This window comes from Barbatula barbatula (assembly GCF_947034865.1).
Source record: "Barbatula barbatula genome assembly, chromosome: 7".
Taxonomy (NCBI): Eukaryota; Metazoa; Chordata; class Actinopteri; order Cypriniformes; family Nemacheilidae; genus Barbatula; species Barbatula barbatula.
The window spans coordinates 20,463,909-20,480,937 of NC_136770.1; the positions used below are offsets into that span (position 1 = coordinate 20,463,909).

The window sequence follows — 17,029 nt, forward strand, 5'->3', positions numbered from 1 at the left end:
CGCGCAATTACATCCGAAGCCAACCTTTCTGTCGTATCACAGTTTTACGGTATTACAGATGTATTACCGGTATTACGGTAAATAGCTGAAGGTCCGCCTTCAGAGAGTCTCGATATCGGCGCTAAGCCGAACAGCATCGTCTTCATCATCATCATCAAAGCTCAAATGAAGAAGTATGGCTGCACACGACAGAGACATCCGAATTATTTAACCACAGCCATGGTTAAAACGTTTCCACGCGGACGGGACACTTTTTAACCATGAGAATTCATTGCAAAATCGTGGCGATCGCGATTTGCTTCGGAGTTTTCCTACTTTTGTACTTTTTCGGGGGCAATGCTGCGGACGAGCCGCCGTTGAAAGAAGTTGCGAAAGAAAAACATTTCTCATCCTGGCGCGACAGCGAGGACATTTCACCGGTGAAAGAAGCGAAACAAACCCACGAAGCACCGCAAATACCACCGAAACTAATCCGCAAATCTGACCGCAAAGAGCCGAAGTTAAGCGACAGAGGGGGGAATGTCATCGCTAAGGCTCGGTAGGAAATTAATTTAATTGCATTTGTGCTCAGCAACCAGTTTAACACGAGCAAGCAAACGGATGTATAGCTATTTGTGATTTAACTGCGTCTTTTTGTGAATTCTAAATATAATGCACGTGTTATAGTATGTATGCATGTATTAAATATAATGCTTGCAACGAAAACAATGCATGTTTATTTTTCCTTATTTCTTTACACATTACTTAAACAAGGAATGGGTTTAGTTTTCAAGGGCATTCGTGATCTCGGTGTGATATGCATTCATGCTTTATGCAATCTATATCTTCATATCTATAACCCTGACTTGTTGTTTGACATAAGCACAGCCTGCCCAACGAGATTCCACTGCCAATATCTGCTGTCACGATGACAGATTTGGCAGAAATGTCTTACTGTTGTTCTCCACGGATTGAGTAACTCATTGTGCAATCTTAGGTTTCTGAATGCAAATAAAAAAAAACACAAAGGTTTGACATGCACAGCATGCGCATTACATTGCAAATTAAATGTCTTTAAAATCAAAGTTTTCTCCCTGTTACGACCGTGACCGACTGCTTACATCTCAGCCTCGATTACCTCAATTGCATTTTCATTATTGCATTATTAGAAAGGTCACCTTGAATACAATTGCCTTATTCCCAAAGGATCACACACGCTTAAACAACAGCGGACAAAATCAATGATGTGTTGTTCTGAGTGAATGCACACGGTCCCTTGTGACTCTACAGATGGAGTAGTTTATTCATCAAGATGATGTGCCTTTTTTAGGACATAATTAAAAGAAACCATCTAATTTATCCTTAGTCCTTTTGTTTTGATAGCGGGAAATCCTTTGTCGACACTGCTGTACCAAAAAAAATCCTAATCTAGCCTAAGATGATTCGCTGATCTTAAACCGAAACATATAACGATAATGTTCGAATGAGTTGACTGTTCATTGCTTGCTTTCTATCAGCAGGGACGTTATCGCTGTTTCGACAGCTTCACAAAAAACGGCGCTAATTGAGACTGTGAGATATCTCAACACTTTGACCCTCCTGGTGGGTTTCCAGCAGCCATCTGTCTTGATGTCCACACCCCTGTTACTGCTCTCTGCTGATAAACCCACAGCGCAATGGGCCAATGCAACCACAGGCAAATTAGTTAAACAGACCCTTGCACAAACAGGAGGGTGTGATTTGGAAAATGGCTCTGTGCATTTAATTTCTGGCTCCGTGTGTCTCCGCAGAGGAAAGGGGAGCGGCGAAAAGGTCTCCCTCAGTACGACCTGTTGTTTTACTCTTCCACACGGATTTTTCCTTTTTTAGGCGCATCCTCCAGACGTGCTTCCTGCAAAACAGACAAACGTGTCTCTTATGATGCGTCACGTCACGCTCGTGGGGGCAGCAGGGTCTGTTTTGTTGCACTAACCAACACAAACCTTATCTGGTTTATGAGCCATTTTGAAGTTCCAGGTTTAAGACAAAAGTAGTGCAGGAGTGCTCTTACAACAGAAGTGTTTGTGATGCTTGTATTGTGTTTCTTATTTATTATTTGATTTAAAATATAACTTTGGTTAGATGAACATCTATTATTATATGTTATGAATGTAATTCCTGATGGGAGACTTTTGGTTCGTATGTTAACGTTCACATTCTCGATCGGTTGCGCATATTGAGTTAACGATCAAGTGTCTGAAATTGATGGTATGTAGTGGAGAGGTTGCAAATTGCAACTACTAAACTAAAAATACAGTTATTTATGTCTTCCAAGTAGTCTTACAAATACAGTTTTTTTTCTTCTTCCTGTAGTATTCAAAGTGGTCTTCCGAGAAGTCTTCGAGGTAGTCTTCCGAGTAGTCTTCCGAGTAGTCTTCCGAGTAGTCTTCCGAGTAGTCTTCGAGGTGGTCTTCGAGGTGGTCTTCGAGGTGGTCTTCCGAGTAGTATTTGAAGTGGTCTTCCGAGTATTCTTCGAACTAGTCTTCTAAGGGGTCATAATATTTAGTCTTCCCAGTAGTCTTCCAAGTGGTCTTCGAAGTAGTCCTAAAAATGTAGTCTTCCAAGTGGTCTTTGAATTAGTGTTCTAAGTGGTCATAAAATGTAGTCTTCCAAGTGTTCTTTCAAGTACTCTTCGATGTAGTCTTGAAAATACAGTTATTTAATTGTCTTTCAAGTGGTCTTCCAATTGGTCCTGCAAGTGGTCTTTCAAGTAGTCTTCCAAGTAGTCATTAAAATGTGGTCTTCCAAGTAGTCATTAAAATGTAGTTGTCCAAGTGGTCAAATATCAAATTAGATATTCTTTTAACATTTAACCATCTGCTATGCCTTGCCCCGTTAGTTTTAAGTCATTCCAGAAAAGAGATGAGCATGCATGACGGGATGAGCATGCATTATGGGTTTGTTCCCAGCAAATCCATAAAAAATTATTCAACTGTGCACTGTAAGTGTCCAAATAAATGTATTGCAACGCATATGCTTGCAAGAGATTTTTAAACACCACTGCAGTTCTTCCAACAGGAGGAATAAGTCTCTCCAAAAGGCTGAAGTATGGTCCATATGTCCTTGTTTGCGCGCTTTCTGAATGATCAGCCCATTTTTTGAGACCACGCGTACAAAGCACACTAGACCTCTAGGGGTCAATAAGCACACAGAAAGTGTGCAGTGTGCCGCTCAAACCAAGAACAGTAAGCTAAAAAGAACACACAAACATACTCATTTATATTGCACATGTGCCGAACTCGGATGTCCACGCTTTAATCCGTGAAGAGTATGCTCAAGAAGCTGTGCGGATGCGTTTGTGCTCAAGACGAACACGGTGAAGTATACACGCTCCTTAAGTGTCATTCATTTGTAATGCAGCTGTAACTAGACGCACGGCAGTTGCATTTTATAAAGCCATAAACATGTCGGCGAAGGGAAGAATAAGAACCCTTTCTTTGTCTCGCTCGCTTTCTCCCTATAGCCTCTAATAGTTTCTGCACGTAAAGCAGAACATCTCTTCATTGTCTGCTGTGCTTCCAGATGAGTTGACTCCCAGTCTGCAGTCTTATCAGCTTGGAGCTGTGGAACTAACTGTTCACAGCAAGCTTTGAAAGTCAAATATGAACCCAGAGAGCTGGCCGTGCCAGACCTTCTGAAGTGGAAGAATGTGGTAATAATTTGGCCGTGAAGCATGAGGTGCATAGCTTAAGAAAAACAACGGCTGAAAGCCTTACACACAGCCTTGAGGGCCTATTTCATTTTGATTGTGAATGTGTTGGTTGTTTTATTGATCTTTTCCTGTTCTAACGCCTTTGGTCCACCTGGATTAACAGTTTGTTGTCATATGATTAATTTAACATGAAAAACTGTCGTCAGTGGTTTGCAATATACAGTAGTGTATATACCGAGGCCAGAGCAATAATTCACAGAAACTGTGTCTTTGAAAAATCTAAATAATAAGAGTTTTGATTTTGGTCTCTATACTTTGAATACTACAGTACATGACTAACATAAACAATGAGCAGTATATCTTCATTCTTTATCAATCTTAGTTCGTTTATTTTTGGCATTTACTAATATTTTTTTAATCGAAAGTTGTATCTGTTAAAATGAGTTACATGACAGTTTTGGCATAAACTAACATTAACGTTGATTAATAAATGCTGAAAACGAACTCCTTTTTAGTTTACGTTAGTTAATGCATTTACTAATGTTCACGAATACAACCCTATTTTAAAGTGTTACTATTTTGTAATGATACATACAAAAACATTAGAAGTAAACATATCTGTGTTGCTTTGATTTGTTCCTCACCAACTTATCTACTGCTTTTTTGGTCATTCTGAGGTCCTTTAAGTTTAAAAAAATTAAATTATACCCCATTTATTATAATTGTATAGTATTGGCAAGTGCAATTCTTTCAATTGGGTGAGTTAATAGTGACTATATATACATTTTGGGTGTTGATCTAAGGTTTTTCATGCAGAATTGCAGATAGAGCTTTTACCTAACCATTGCTCTAGGCAATTTTTTGTTACCTTTTAGATTGGATATAGTCTTGCAGTCAATTTCATTTAGTCAGATTCTTTCAAGTTTAATTGTATTGCTTCAAAAAGAACTGTAACTATCTGATTTAAAACTGTTACCAGGAACTGAATTTCAATATTTTATTTAGCTTTTATCTAGACTAAATCTTTCCAAATGTGTCAACTCATACTGCAAGATCTTTTACAAGCACAGAGTCTGTGAACATTTTATTTTGATTAATAAAAAGGTTTTGACTTTAGCAGGGTATTAGTCATACGCTTACGTTCAAAAACTAAAAGCCTCTTGGACAAATTATCATAAAAAAGATTTCATCATTTTTTATATTATTCAGAGCGGCCCATCCATGCAGTTCTTGTTGCCTTATTGGCTGTGTTGTAAACAAGAGAAGCATTTTCCACAGTAAACCCCATCCTGCGCTCTTTTGACCTCTGATAGACATCTAATAGTTAAAAAACCCGAGATCTGACAATGAACTGTCAGTTAGAGCTGCAACTAACGATTATTTTAATAATCGATTAATCTGTCGATTATTTGTTCGATTAATCGATGAATCGGATACAAATTTTTAAAAGCATTCATTTTCAACCCTTTATTGAAAAATAGAACTGACATTGCAAAACATATTTCAAAAGCTTTATTATTATTTATTATATTATTATTACAGCTGGCTGTGGTTTACATGATGCATTTCCCATCAAGAAGCCTCTCATGGTTTGCTGTTTTTTTCTGGAATTTTTTCGGGTCTCTCTGATGGTCTTTCCTCTACCTCCGCTCTGCTTTTTTAATTTATTTTTTCTCCGCTATGCTGCGCGGCGCGATCAACTTTTTTTAGTCCTGTGACACACTAGATGCGTGGCGTGAGCGTCTCAGAAGCCTGGCGTGACCGTTTTTAAATCGGCTCCCATGTTAACAGGTTAGAGCTTGCACACTGCCTGCGTGAGACGAGCCGCACGGAAAACGCGTGCATGCTAGGAATTGAATCGACGCCTATTTTTCACGAGACACGCAAGCGTGTTGGAAGCGTTTCTAGGCAAAATAGAATAGGAAAAGATGTTTATATGTAATTTTGTACACGAATACATATTAATGAATGCCATTTTGATGTTTGAAAGCTAATCATCATTTATTTGAACGTATTTTCAAATTGAATTTCATTAAACCAACATCTACACTAGAGCTGCAACTAACGATTATTTTAATAATCGATTAATCTGTCGATTATTTGTTCGATTAATCGATGAATCGGATACAAATTTTTAAAAGCATTCATTTTCAACCCTTTATTGAAAAATAGAACTGACATTGCAAAACATATTTCAAAAGCTTTATTATTACTTATTATATTATTATTACAGCTGGCTGTGGTTTACATGATGCATTTCCCATCAAGAAGCCTCTCATGGTTTGCTGTTTTTTTCTGGAATTTTTTCGGGTCTCTCTGATGGTCTTTCCTCTACCTCCGCTCTGCTTTTTTAATTTATTTTTTCTCCGCTATGCTGCGCGGCGCGATCAACTTTTTTTAGTCCTGTGACACACTAGATGCGTGGCGTGAGCGTCTCAGAAGCCTGGCGTGACCGTTTTTAAATCGGCTCCCATGTTAACAGGTTAGAGCTTGCACACTGCCTGCGTGAGACGAGCCGCACGGAAAACGCGTGCATGCTAGGAATTGAATCGACGCCTATTTTTCACGAGACACGCAAGCGTGTTGGAAGCGTTTCCAGGCAAAATAGAATAGGAAAAGATGTTTATATGTAATTTTGTACACGAATACATATTAATGAATGCCATTTTGATGTTTGAAAGCTAATCATCATTTATTTGAACGTATTTTCAAATTGAATTTCATTAAACCAACATCTACACGTTACGGGGTTTACATGTCCACTGTAGAAAACATCAGGACTTAAATCATGTTTATAATGCATTTTTGGAGAAACAACAAGTGAATATTGAAATAAATTATACATTAATATTCCTATTAAGTATGAGATATTATTACTAAAATGTTGCAAATGAATACTCCAATTAACTACTTTTTTCCATAAAATCTTCCTCCAAGAAAATGCTTAGGCTATATCCAATGAAAAGATACATTGCATTGAATGGGAATATTAATTTATGTCCATCTTAAACACATATTGCATAAAGTAAACTCGTGCATCAATTGATTACGTTACATCTTTAATAACATATCTGAGAATCATCTTAATACGAATTGTGGTTCGTATTAAACCCCAAAATGTATTGGTGACTGAATTATTTTTGTTTTTTATGCTCTTAACAATGTGATTAAAAAAGGAAAAAAATATGACACACTACAATAACAACGTAGTCTAGTGTGTCATCTGAGTGACGGTCCAACATCAGGTAATAAAGCTACAAAACATTTGGAAATGTTATTTAAATAAACAGACAGCCTACTTACTCATTTTTCGGATTTTGGAAGGTGTAGGTTATGTGAAAAAAAGTTTAAACATGTCGTGAATACAAGACCCTTGTCTGTCGGCGGCCTCCCTCTATGTCACCTATAGCAGCAGCAGCGCGCCAGCGCCGCGTCAGGCACGGTGCTGCTGTGCAAAGATACAGAAAACACGACGCAGCCGCCACAGAGCTGACACGCTGCTGACACGCTACAGAAACGCCACGCTCACGCCACTCAAACATGTGGCGCGCGTTATAGTCGCGCGATACAACGAATCGATAATGAAATTCGTTGCCAACGTTTTTAATAATCGATTTTTATCGATTTTATCGATTCGTTGTTGCAGCCCTACTGTCAGTGTTAAAATATTCCTGATTCCCCGCTGTCAAACCGCTCTTGTTTTTCTGATTCTTCATTTCTCTCCATATCAAGGTCTATGTATCCTGTCCTTGGCTTAATGAAAGCTCTTTGATGTCTGTCAAAAAGGCTGCGTGCCTCTCTTTCAGTGTGATTTTTGTTTCTTCTACCAAAGCCTCGGATAAATGGAGGACTTTTTTCCTCTAAAGGTTGTCTCCGGGGTAGAGCTTAGAGTGTTAGGGAGCTCAGCTTTACTTCCCCGGAGTGATGGAGATGGAATCGCAAAGACAAACACCACACCAATAACAATTATGCTAGAAGCTTGAGACAAGAAAACACGTATTTAATGAAAACAATGGGTCGCCTGGGTCATGGCGAAAAGGATTTCTTCCTGTGTACACATCTGCTGCTATCTCCGGCTGTTGTCTTTGAGCAAATGGATTCTATATCTAATACAGAAATGTGGTGGATTCTGAGCCGGATATCTTTACTTGACTGAACATCAAATAGTTCTCCGTAATATAAAAAGATCCAAACTCGTATTACTTTCTTTCTATCATGGCAAAAACGGACTGAAAACCAGGCATAAAGCGTCTTGTTAATATGCGTGGGTGTAAATTTAAGATTTATCCTTATTTACTTTCCTGTTTCAAAGAATAAAAAAAGAAAATAACTGGTTTGAAATGTTCCTTTATACTTGTGGTTTATTTCCTTGTATGCCCTGAACGATTTACACAACTCGATGTTATCTTACTCTGTATTCTTTTTACCCTCATGTTCATCTGAAATCTTTTTAACAACATTTGTCCTCATGCAGCATAAAAAATATTTCAAAGCGTGGTTTTCCGCAGCTGATTCGTGCCAGATGTTTTTGTTGTTGATGTCACGGTTCAGATGGGTTTCACATCGTGTTTTTTTACCTCCAGGCAGAAAAGTGAAGTGGTGCGCCCTGGGCCAAAGGTCAACCGACCGGAGGATGTCATGCACCTGGCAGTGGTGGCTTGTGGGAACCGTCTGGATGAAACGCTTACCATGGTCAAGTCGGCACTGCTCTTCAGCATAAAGAAGATCAAATTTCACATCTTCGCAGAGGAGGACCTGTCTGAACAGTTTCAAAAAGGGGTGAGAGGGGATCCCTGGGATCTTTTATCTTTACTGCAGTTGTTATTTGTAATGTCTGTTTATTTTTATATTTATAAAAAAAAACTTTTAGTATTTACAGTATTTTCACGCAGTTTCTGCCAATCTCATATTAATTTTGAGTACCTATATAGCAGTAATGCATACATCATATCTTTGAAGAGCATCCAAATTTATAAAAGAGAGATACAGCTGTACGATTATTTCCGGAAAAAGACGAGCTGCTGGAGGCAAGCAGGGGGGACGAACCTACAGCACAAGCACACAACACATCATCGCATCCCTTCGTGTTTTTACATAATGCACGTACGCGCTGATTGCCTATAAAACAAAGACACTTGACTTAGATGGACTTACCATGTGCAGTTCATGTCCGGCATCTTTTAGCACTGGGACTGCGCCATCTATCAGTTTCAAACGATCTCCAAATCCAGTGTTATATCCCCCATTTATATAACATCCATCAGTGAAATGCTGTGAACAAACAAACACACCTCAACTTCTCTCACTATTGCAAAAGTAACGAGCTGCAGGCCCACAGCGCAGCCAATCTTGATAAGCGGGTCTTTCTATCGCTCGTCGGTTTGGCGGGCTATTTCTTTCGCCTTGCCGTGCTTTTCTGGGAGAATTGCCCAATAAATTTAATTTTCTTAAAACAATTTGTGTATCAAGCTCAGAAATACTATGTAATACAATAAGAATTAATTCAATTCAATTTTATTTATATAGCGCTTTTCACAATGTGCATTGTTCCAAAGCAGCTTTACGGGGGAAATTAATAACACAAAAAAGGTAAAACACAGTAGTTTAACTTGTTATAGAAACACCTAGTAAATAATATCTAATGTCAGCAGTCTCTCTGTGGTTTATTTAGCATATTTCGCATTAAGTGAATGCTTTGCTGGAAAGATGCGTCTAGATTTAAATTGGGTGAGTGTGTCTGATCCTCGAATAGTATCGGGAAGGCTATTCCAGAGTTTAGGTTTTACGTATGAGAAAGCTTATGGTACAATAAACTAATAACATAAATGAATATGATCAAATAAATTCAATGTAAATCGTCATATTATTGAACACTAGCCAGACCAAGTACAAACACAGACCGGAAGTGAACTGCAGTCCAGGCGAGCATGTCCGATGAAAGGGTCTATATTATAATACAGTTTGCAGACTTGCAGTTAGATTTTTCCTGTTTATAATGTTTGAAAACTAGAAGATCAAAAACTATTTAAAACATTTTATCTTGATTTTGCCTTCAGGCCTGCATTATATTAAATAGTTTGCACAAGGAGACTGTATATTGTATAAGAAATGCATGCCATGTTTGTTGTTCAAATGATTTCCTCAAGATAATTTCAAGCAGCTTCTTTCAACACAAGTTGCTTAGGTACCAGCTGGAAATGCTAAATTATTACGACCCCAATTAAATCTGTTGGCCACTGTCTTTACAAGAATAACACAGTGTCTTAACTTGTTATTTCTAAATCCTCCTTGCAATCTTCCCTTGGATTGGACAAACATTTAACCAAGCCAATAAAGCCTCGACCAATATTGCAAAATATTCAGGTCTCTACATGCTTTGGTTCTCATAGCTGACACCTGTAGGCAAGAGATAAATACGTGTTTGGATACTGATGGGTAATGTACTGTTTAGCAAAGCGTGACAGTCTTGACGTTGACTGATTAATTCAATTTCCCCTCACAGTTCAGCCAGTGGCCTCAGACGGCGTCATCAAAATTTCAGTACAGCATATATCCAATCACGTTCTCCGTGGGGAACGCGGAGGAATGGAAAAAACTCTTCAAGCCATGTGCCGCCCAGCGGCTATTTCTTCCTGTAAGCCCCTATTGCATATTGTTTTTCTTTGTTGTTCTTCATTTCTTTGTTTTCTTCCTTCCTTCTCAGTACATTTTAGTACATTTGAAGAGTTTGGTTTCAAAATGAGAACTCAGTTTTTGAACATTTTCAAAAATCATATTTTTCTATTGTGCATTCCAATTCATATCAATCAAAACTGCAGTTGGTTTGTTTTAATTTCAGCCATAATTACTCAAATAAATACAGTTTACTAACACAAGGAAACAAAATAATAACTTTTTCAAAAACTAGAGTAATCTCAATCTTCATTTATACCCTTTCAGGGTATTTCTGACTCACCACGCTGTCTGTAATGACTAACCCAACCTTTCCCTGGATATCAGGTTATTCTGAAGGACGTAGACTCCCTGTTGTACGTGGATACTGACGTTCTCTTCCTCCGTCCTATGGATGACATCTGGAAGTTTCTAAAGGATTTTAACAGCACTCAACTAGCTGCAATGGCGCCTGAGCATGAGATCCCCAAAATCGGCTGGTATAGTCGCTTTGCAAGACATCCCTTCTATGGAGTGACAGGGGTCAATTCAGGGGTCATGCTGATGAACCTCACACGGATTCGTAGCACACTGTTCAGGGTAAATTTTCTTTGGATTTCTAACACTGTAATGAACAATAGATTTGTTTTTATTATGTGTATATATAAACTGTATATTATGTCCTTGCCAAACATGACAAAATACTGTCAGGTGATAAACCCCATCTCTTTATTCAAGTTTTTCACCTGGTTAGCCACAACCAACATCACGAGAAATGTTGTGGACGTTCACTTTGCTGCCCCAGTCAAAATAAAAATCTGCCTTATTATCTAGGGATGTACCAAATGTTCGGCAACCAAAAATATTTGGCCGAAAATAGCAAAAAAAGCAAACACTGTCACCTAGAGGGAAAGAGACGCGCGCATTTTATTATTGCAGCAAACGTGTCGGCAGCACGTGGAGCATTTTTATGTGCCAGAGAAAGACACAGCAAGGAACTTGCCGCGGCGGAGTAAATGTATGAATGAAAGCGCCTTTACTGGTCTGTAAACTTTTGTACTTCAGACTAGAGCGGTCGGACTGACATTAGCCTTTGACATCATACAGTGGTCCCGTGCACACAGTTCCCTGTAATAAAAACTTGTGTCAATGTAAGTTTAGCGTATGGTAATCCAACAGTTTTTGTTTATTCCTATTTTTAGCTCATAATGTTGAATTGCACTGTTTTGTTGTAGGGGTTACAGCGTTCAGTGCATTCTTTCAGCAGTCAGTTATAGGCCTAATATAGGCTTTTCAAGAAGGTATATGGCTCAATTTTTTGTTTTAATTTAGCTTGCTTGTTTTGCTCAATTTGATGGGAAGTTATATTGTATTATGTTGAAAAGCGAGTCAAAATATTAAAAGCACATTTTGACCATTCAGTTTATGCAATAGTGAAAAAATTGGCTAAATAAATAGAAGAAATGCGAAAAGACATGTTTGGTGATTTATGTGAAGTGTTTAAATTTTATTCGGCTTCAGCCAATAATTTTCATTTCGGTGCATCCCTATTATAAACCATAAAAGGAAAACACTTCACACAATATATTTTAGTTGTTTTTAAGCATAATTTTGTAATCGCTTATTACTAGTTTTTACGCTTTTTTCCTTTACAATTTACTTTTCTTGGCAGTCATTTTTCACATTTCAACCCTGTTAACCCCATGCTGTTTTTAGCCGGGAGCAATGGAATCGCACCGGTCTCCGTCCACCGCGAGAGTGGTTGACAGCGGTCTGGATTAGCATATTTCCGTTACTCATCTCAGAACTGTAATTTTTAACCCAAGCACATTTGTATGAGGGGGAGGAAATTGTTGCGTGTGGAAGAAAGCTCAATTTCCATATCAACAGCTGTCTGAAAAGTGTCTGCCAGGCTCAGTGTTGAGGAAAATAACCTGCCACTATTGATTTTGCAGAACACCATGATTGCCAGCGGCTTGTCATGGGAAAATCTGCTTCACCCTCTCTATCAGAAATACAAGAACCACATCACGTGGGGGGATCAAGACCTCCTCAACATCATCTTCCACTACAATCCAGGTACATGCGTGTTTGTTTATGACTATAATGTCAAACAAAAAGGTACTGTTATGTTTTTTTCATGTGCTCTATGGTGATACCAAAGTATTTATTTTAAATAAGTGGGAAGTACATCAACGTGACCATGGTGTTTTTAAATGTCCGTAAAAATGTCCAAAACTATATTTTCAGGGGCGTCCACAAATGCATAGTATTTTATTTTAAGAAACAGCTGAACAAAGCTCAGGGAAATGAAAACCCACCATTTTTAAAGGAGAACAAGTCACAGTGCAAGAATCCAAGACATTTGTCTATTTGTTTGGCCATAGAATCATAAGGAATGTTTAACTCATACATTTTTGGAATGGTTTACTATAGATGCATGACATGGAAACATCTCTTTTCTCATCTTCCCGAAAGTTGCCGTTTTTATCCCGTTTCCTGTAGATAAACGCTCTTGTTGACCTGAACAGGTGTGACAGAACTGACAGCATGCAGTTATTAAGTGTTATATTAGCGAGACTTGGCAAGCGTGGTGTTTGTCTTGCAACTGTAATGGAATTCATCCGGACGCTCACAAAAACCACAAGCGCCAAACATAATAAAGACGATATATCACATACGTACACACAAAATTAATTTTACAACCTCTCAAAAATAACTGACAGTTCAGTACAGGTATGTAGGCCTACTGATATTCTTTTAGTAAAACGTGTTTGAGCGCGTGTATAATAACCCCTTGCCTATTTTACGTGAAGCTTAGGTAAAGCATTACATTTTATTGTGTCTGCAGAGTGTCTATATATATTTCCCTGCCAGTGGAACTACAGGCCAGACCACTGCATGTATGGAAGCAACTGCAAAGCTGCAGAAGAAGAGGGGGTGTCCATCCTTCACGGTAACCGTGGAGTTTACCATGACGACAAGCAGCCCGCCTTCAAGGTGGTGTATGATGCTATACATGAAGTAAGTTGCTCTGTCTCTGTTTTGTCTTATTTCATAGTTAAATGGAGGACAACAGCTAAAATGTGACCCTGTTTGTGAAATCCTGTTTGTAGTCGAATAAACTATTTCTGAGATTAGGACCATCAAAGTAGTCAGCCAAAAACACTTTTTATGTGTATTTATTGATTTAGAATATAAATTATACTATAGACGGTTTCAGTGGCAACAAACATTATGTGGTCCAAACTTGACTTCTGGACCTTCGCAAAGAATCAATGTTATGTAGTTTTCATTTTATTTAATACAATTAATTACTAGGGCTGTCAAACAATTAACTGCATCCAGAATAAAAGTTTGGTACATAATATATTTGTGTGCTGTGCATATTCATTTTGTATTTATAAACGTATATATATTTCGGAAATATTTAGATGTATTTATATTTAGCAGTAATTGAGATTATATATACACATTTATACAGTTAAATTTTTCTTACATTTATGAATGTGAATGTTTTCATAAATACAAAATTAGTATGCCCAGCACCCAGACATACTATGTTATGTAAACCCAAGCTTTTATTTTGTATGCAATTAATTGTTTGATATACAGTAAAGTATTCATATAGATTAATAATATTTATAAATTAAATATAAAATAAATAATTTTTGCTAGCCATACCGATAACCAACCACAGACCGGAAGCAGTCCCTCCGATGAAATCATCTATAGATTTGATTTTCAATATGAGAAATAGTTAAATAAATACTGATATACATTTATTGATACTACATGAAGTTTATGAAAACATCGTTTTCATTTTTTGACAAAATATCCTCACTCAGTCATTATTAAAGATATCATGGTTATATTTTCACAGAATTTTCTTTACATTATCTAGAATTGGTTTGCAGTATGTATAAAACACAGGAATAACTTTAGCTGGGTTTTCACAGACTGTATTACAAATATTGTTCATAGCTTACATCTTTGTCATGAGTTAATATTACCTCTGTCTCAACATGCTCTTTGGCACTATAAAGAAAAATCCAATTTGTTTGTCTTTGCTTTGCCAGGGTACTTACATTTTTGTGTGCTAAGAAAGCTAAATTGAGGGTTTTGTAGCACATCAGAATAAACAAGGCGCTGCATTGTGCATTCACAATGCAGTCTCCTTGAAGGCTACTACCAGGAAACAGTCTCCTCAAGAGGAAACCTTTTGTCTTCTAAAATCACATGGCACCATCTGCTGCACTGAATTTATTCAGATATGAGATAACAGCCATGTGCCTCCACAGTTATGCAGTCGCTTAAACACTAATGTGTTTTTCTTTTCTATTTCAGTATCCTTTTGAGGAGAATCTGTTCCAGTCTTTGTTTTACCCTCTGCAAACCAAGTTCCTAGATACAGTTAACACCCTTTGTGGAAGGATTCCGCAGGTCTTCCTCAAACAGATAGAGAAGACCATGAGGGCCGCTTATGAGAAAAAGGTTGTCCGCCATGTCCGACCAGCGCACAAGTAATGAATCTTGAGAGCTCTAGACGTGGTTTCAACATCATATGGAAAATCAATACCCTACCTGCTGCTTGGATCTAAATGGACATTTACTGTGAGATGTGCATTGCCAAGGGCAAGCAGCATTGGGCCCACCAGCTTCAGTCTTTAAGGTCACGAGCCAGAGGAGGATTGCAAATTTTGGATTATTGCAAGCTAATTTGGCATTAAGTGTCGTTTTGGCTCTGTTGGAAATGACTCCATTGGTGGTTGCCACCAAATGAATTACAACAGGACTACATACTATATGTTTAAAAAAACCTCTGATACAGAGAAGTAACCAGAGTGCATTTCTATGGGTAACCAACCACCTGAATGATCCAGAGAATTATTTATAATATCCTGAAAGAATTTCACAGACTGGGCTCTAAATATGGGTTAAAAGCTGTTGGTATATTTCAAAACTCTTTTGCCAATTTTCAGCGTCTGGTTTATAATGTCCAGCATTGTACATTTGGGCTCATCGTGTTGTAGCAAATGCTGAAGTATGTTCTGTGTAACTCAAAATGGCTATATCAGTTTGTGCATTTTGCTACATAACAGATTTAGGCACTAAAATTAATCTAGCGGGGCACAAACAACCAAAGATACTAACATGTCGGTCATGTCATCTCAGTTTAGAGTTTGACAAGTACACAATGCTGGATTTTCACATAGGTGATTTCTACAAAGGCCATATAGATGAACAAACAAAATACAATCGATACTACAGGTCTGTACTAAAGGACATAATCAACTTGGGGTTGAAAATGTGCTAGAATGTCCCTTTATCACAACCTTGAAGTGTATCGTACTGTAGTACACTACACTGTCATTTTATTTGCAAGTAAGAGCACATGGAAACTAGCCAAAAGTTATATTCTTTTGATTAATGTATATTAAATAATATTGGTGTTTTGCCAGGTCTGGGTTTTCAAAATCGTAGCAACATTCATTCCGGTAAGATATAAAGAACACCGACACGCTTTTATCTTAAACATTTAGAAGTTTCAACTTCATCTGCCAAAGTGGGACTAAATGAATGCCGTTGTTTAAAATAAGCAAGCTCCCACATTCACGTGAAGCCATTTGGTCATAATGTTGCAAGTGGAAATGTTTGTACATCATGACAGTATTATATAAAGACAAACAACACTTTTTTTGAATGTGTGGTTTACAGTTAAGTGCACTTTTGTTTTTATAAACATTGAATTGGAGGGAGAAAATAAATGAATGAAAAGTCATTTTAACGGAAACCGAACTCTGATCAGCAAGATCAGTTTGCCCGTACATATCAAGAAATATTTCTTCAGATTTTTTGCAGTTGATGTAATCTCAGCCTTTTAATATGCTGAATGTGTGAGTGTGAATCTCAAGGTAGGAGAACGTGCGTGTGTGATTTTGGAGAATGTTTTTGATGTATTTGTCAGCACCATGTGCTTAATCTTTATAAGTGTGACCGGTTTCCATCGTCTTGTCATTGGTCTGGGATCAGTGATGAGATTTTTTTTTAACTGGAAACACGAGGAGACTGTATTATACATCTCATGTTATCTTTGTTTGAAGAAATGCACCATTGATATTCATTTTGTCCAATATGCTTTTCTGAATGTCTTTTATTATTGTAATTTTATACGGAAGTGCGTATGTCAAAAATGTAATAAATGAGAATGCATTTAATATCACCCTAATTGTTTTCGTTATATTGTTAATCTTCCCTTTACCATTGGTCTGTATTTGAGGCTATGACGTCTTTCTACAAGATGCTGAAAGTGTTTGAAAATGAATTGTCATATGACCATATTCAGAGTTTTTTAGCGTTTATTTTGTGTTTGTATGTCACTGCAAAAAAATTCTTTCTTACTTTTTAAAACAAAATGAGATTTCAGTGAATTTGTGCTTAAAACAAGCAAAGAAATCTGCCAATGGGATAAAAAAGAATCTTGAATTAAGGTTTACCTTTTTCTTAGTCACTCAATTCAAGATAACTTTTCTACCCCATTGGCAGATAGTTTTGCTTGTTTTAAGCACAAATGAACTGAAAACTCTCAATTTTTTTACTAAAAACAAGACTTATTTTCTTAGGCCAGTTAGCTCATCAAGACAATTCTTCTTGATTCAAGAAGTTAAGCCATTTTTACTTAAGAAAGTATTTTTTTGCAATGTAATA

General features: G+C 37.5%; 1 protein-coding gene across 1 annotated transcript; it reads left to right on the forward strand.

Annotated features, from left to right (window-relative positions):
* The first annotated feature begins 79 nt into the window (after positions 1 to 79).
* On the forward strand, positions 80 to 16,548 carry gxylt2 (glucoside xylosyltransferase 2). Its single transcript, XM_079460027.1, has 7 exons — positions 80 to 538; positions 8,254 to 8,449; positions 10,173 to 10,304; positions 10,670 to 10,921; positions 12,277 to 12,400; positions 13,173 to 13,345; positions 14,669 to 16,548. The coding sequence occupies exons 1-7, from the start codon at positions 261 to 263 to the stop codon at positions 14,846 to 14,848; spliced, it is 1,335 nt and encodes a 444-aa protein (XP_079316153.1). The 5' UTR covers positions 80 to 260; the 3' UTR covers positions 14,849 to 16,548.
* The last annotated feature ends 481 nt before the right edge of the window (positions 16,549 to 17,029 follow it).

Coding starts and splice junctions, on each gene's coding strand:
- gxylt2 (XM_079460027.1), top strand. CDS start 261: ATGAGAATTCATTGCAAAATCGTGGCGATCGCGATTTGCTTCGGAGTT. Junction 8,450..10,172: donor CTGAACAGTTTCAAAAAGGG/GTGAGAGGGGAT, acceptor TTCCCCTCACAG/TTCAGCCAGTGGCCTCAGAC. Junction 10,922..12,276: donor TTCGTAGCACACTGTTCAGG/GTAAATTTTCTT, acceptor TTGATTTTGCAG/AACACCATGATTGCCAGCGG.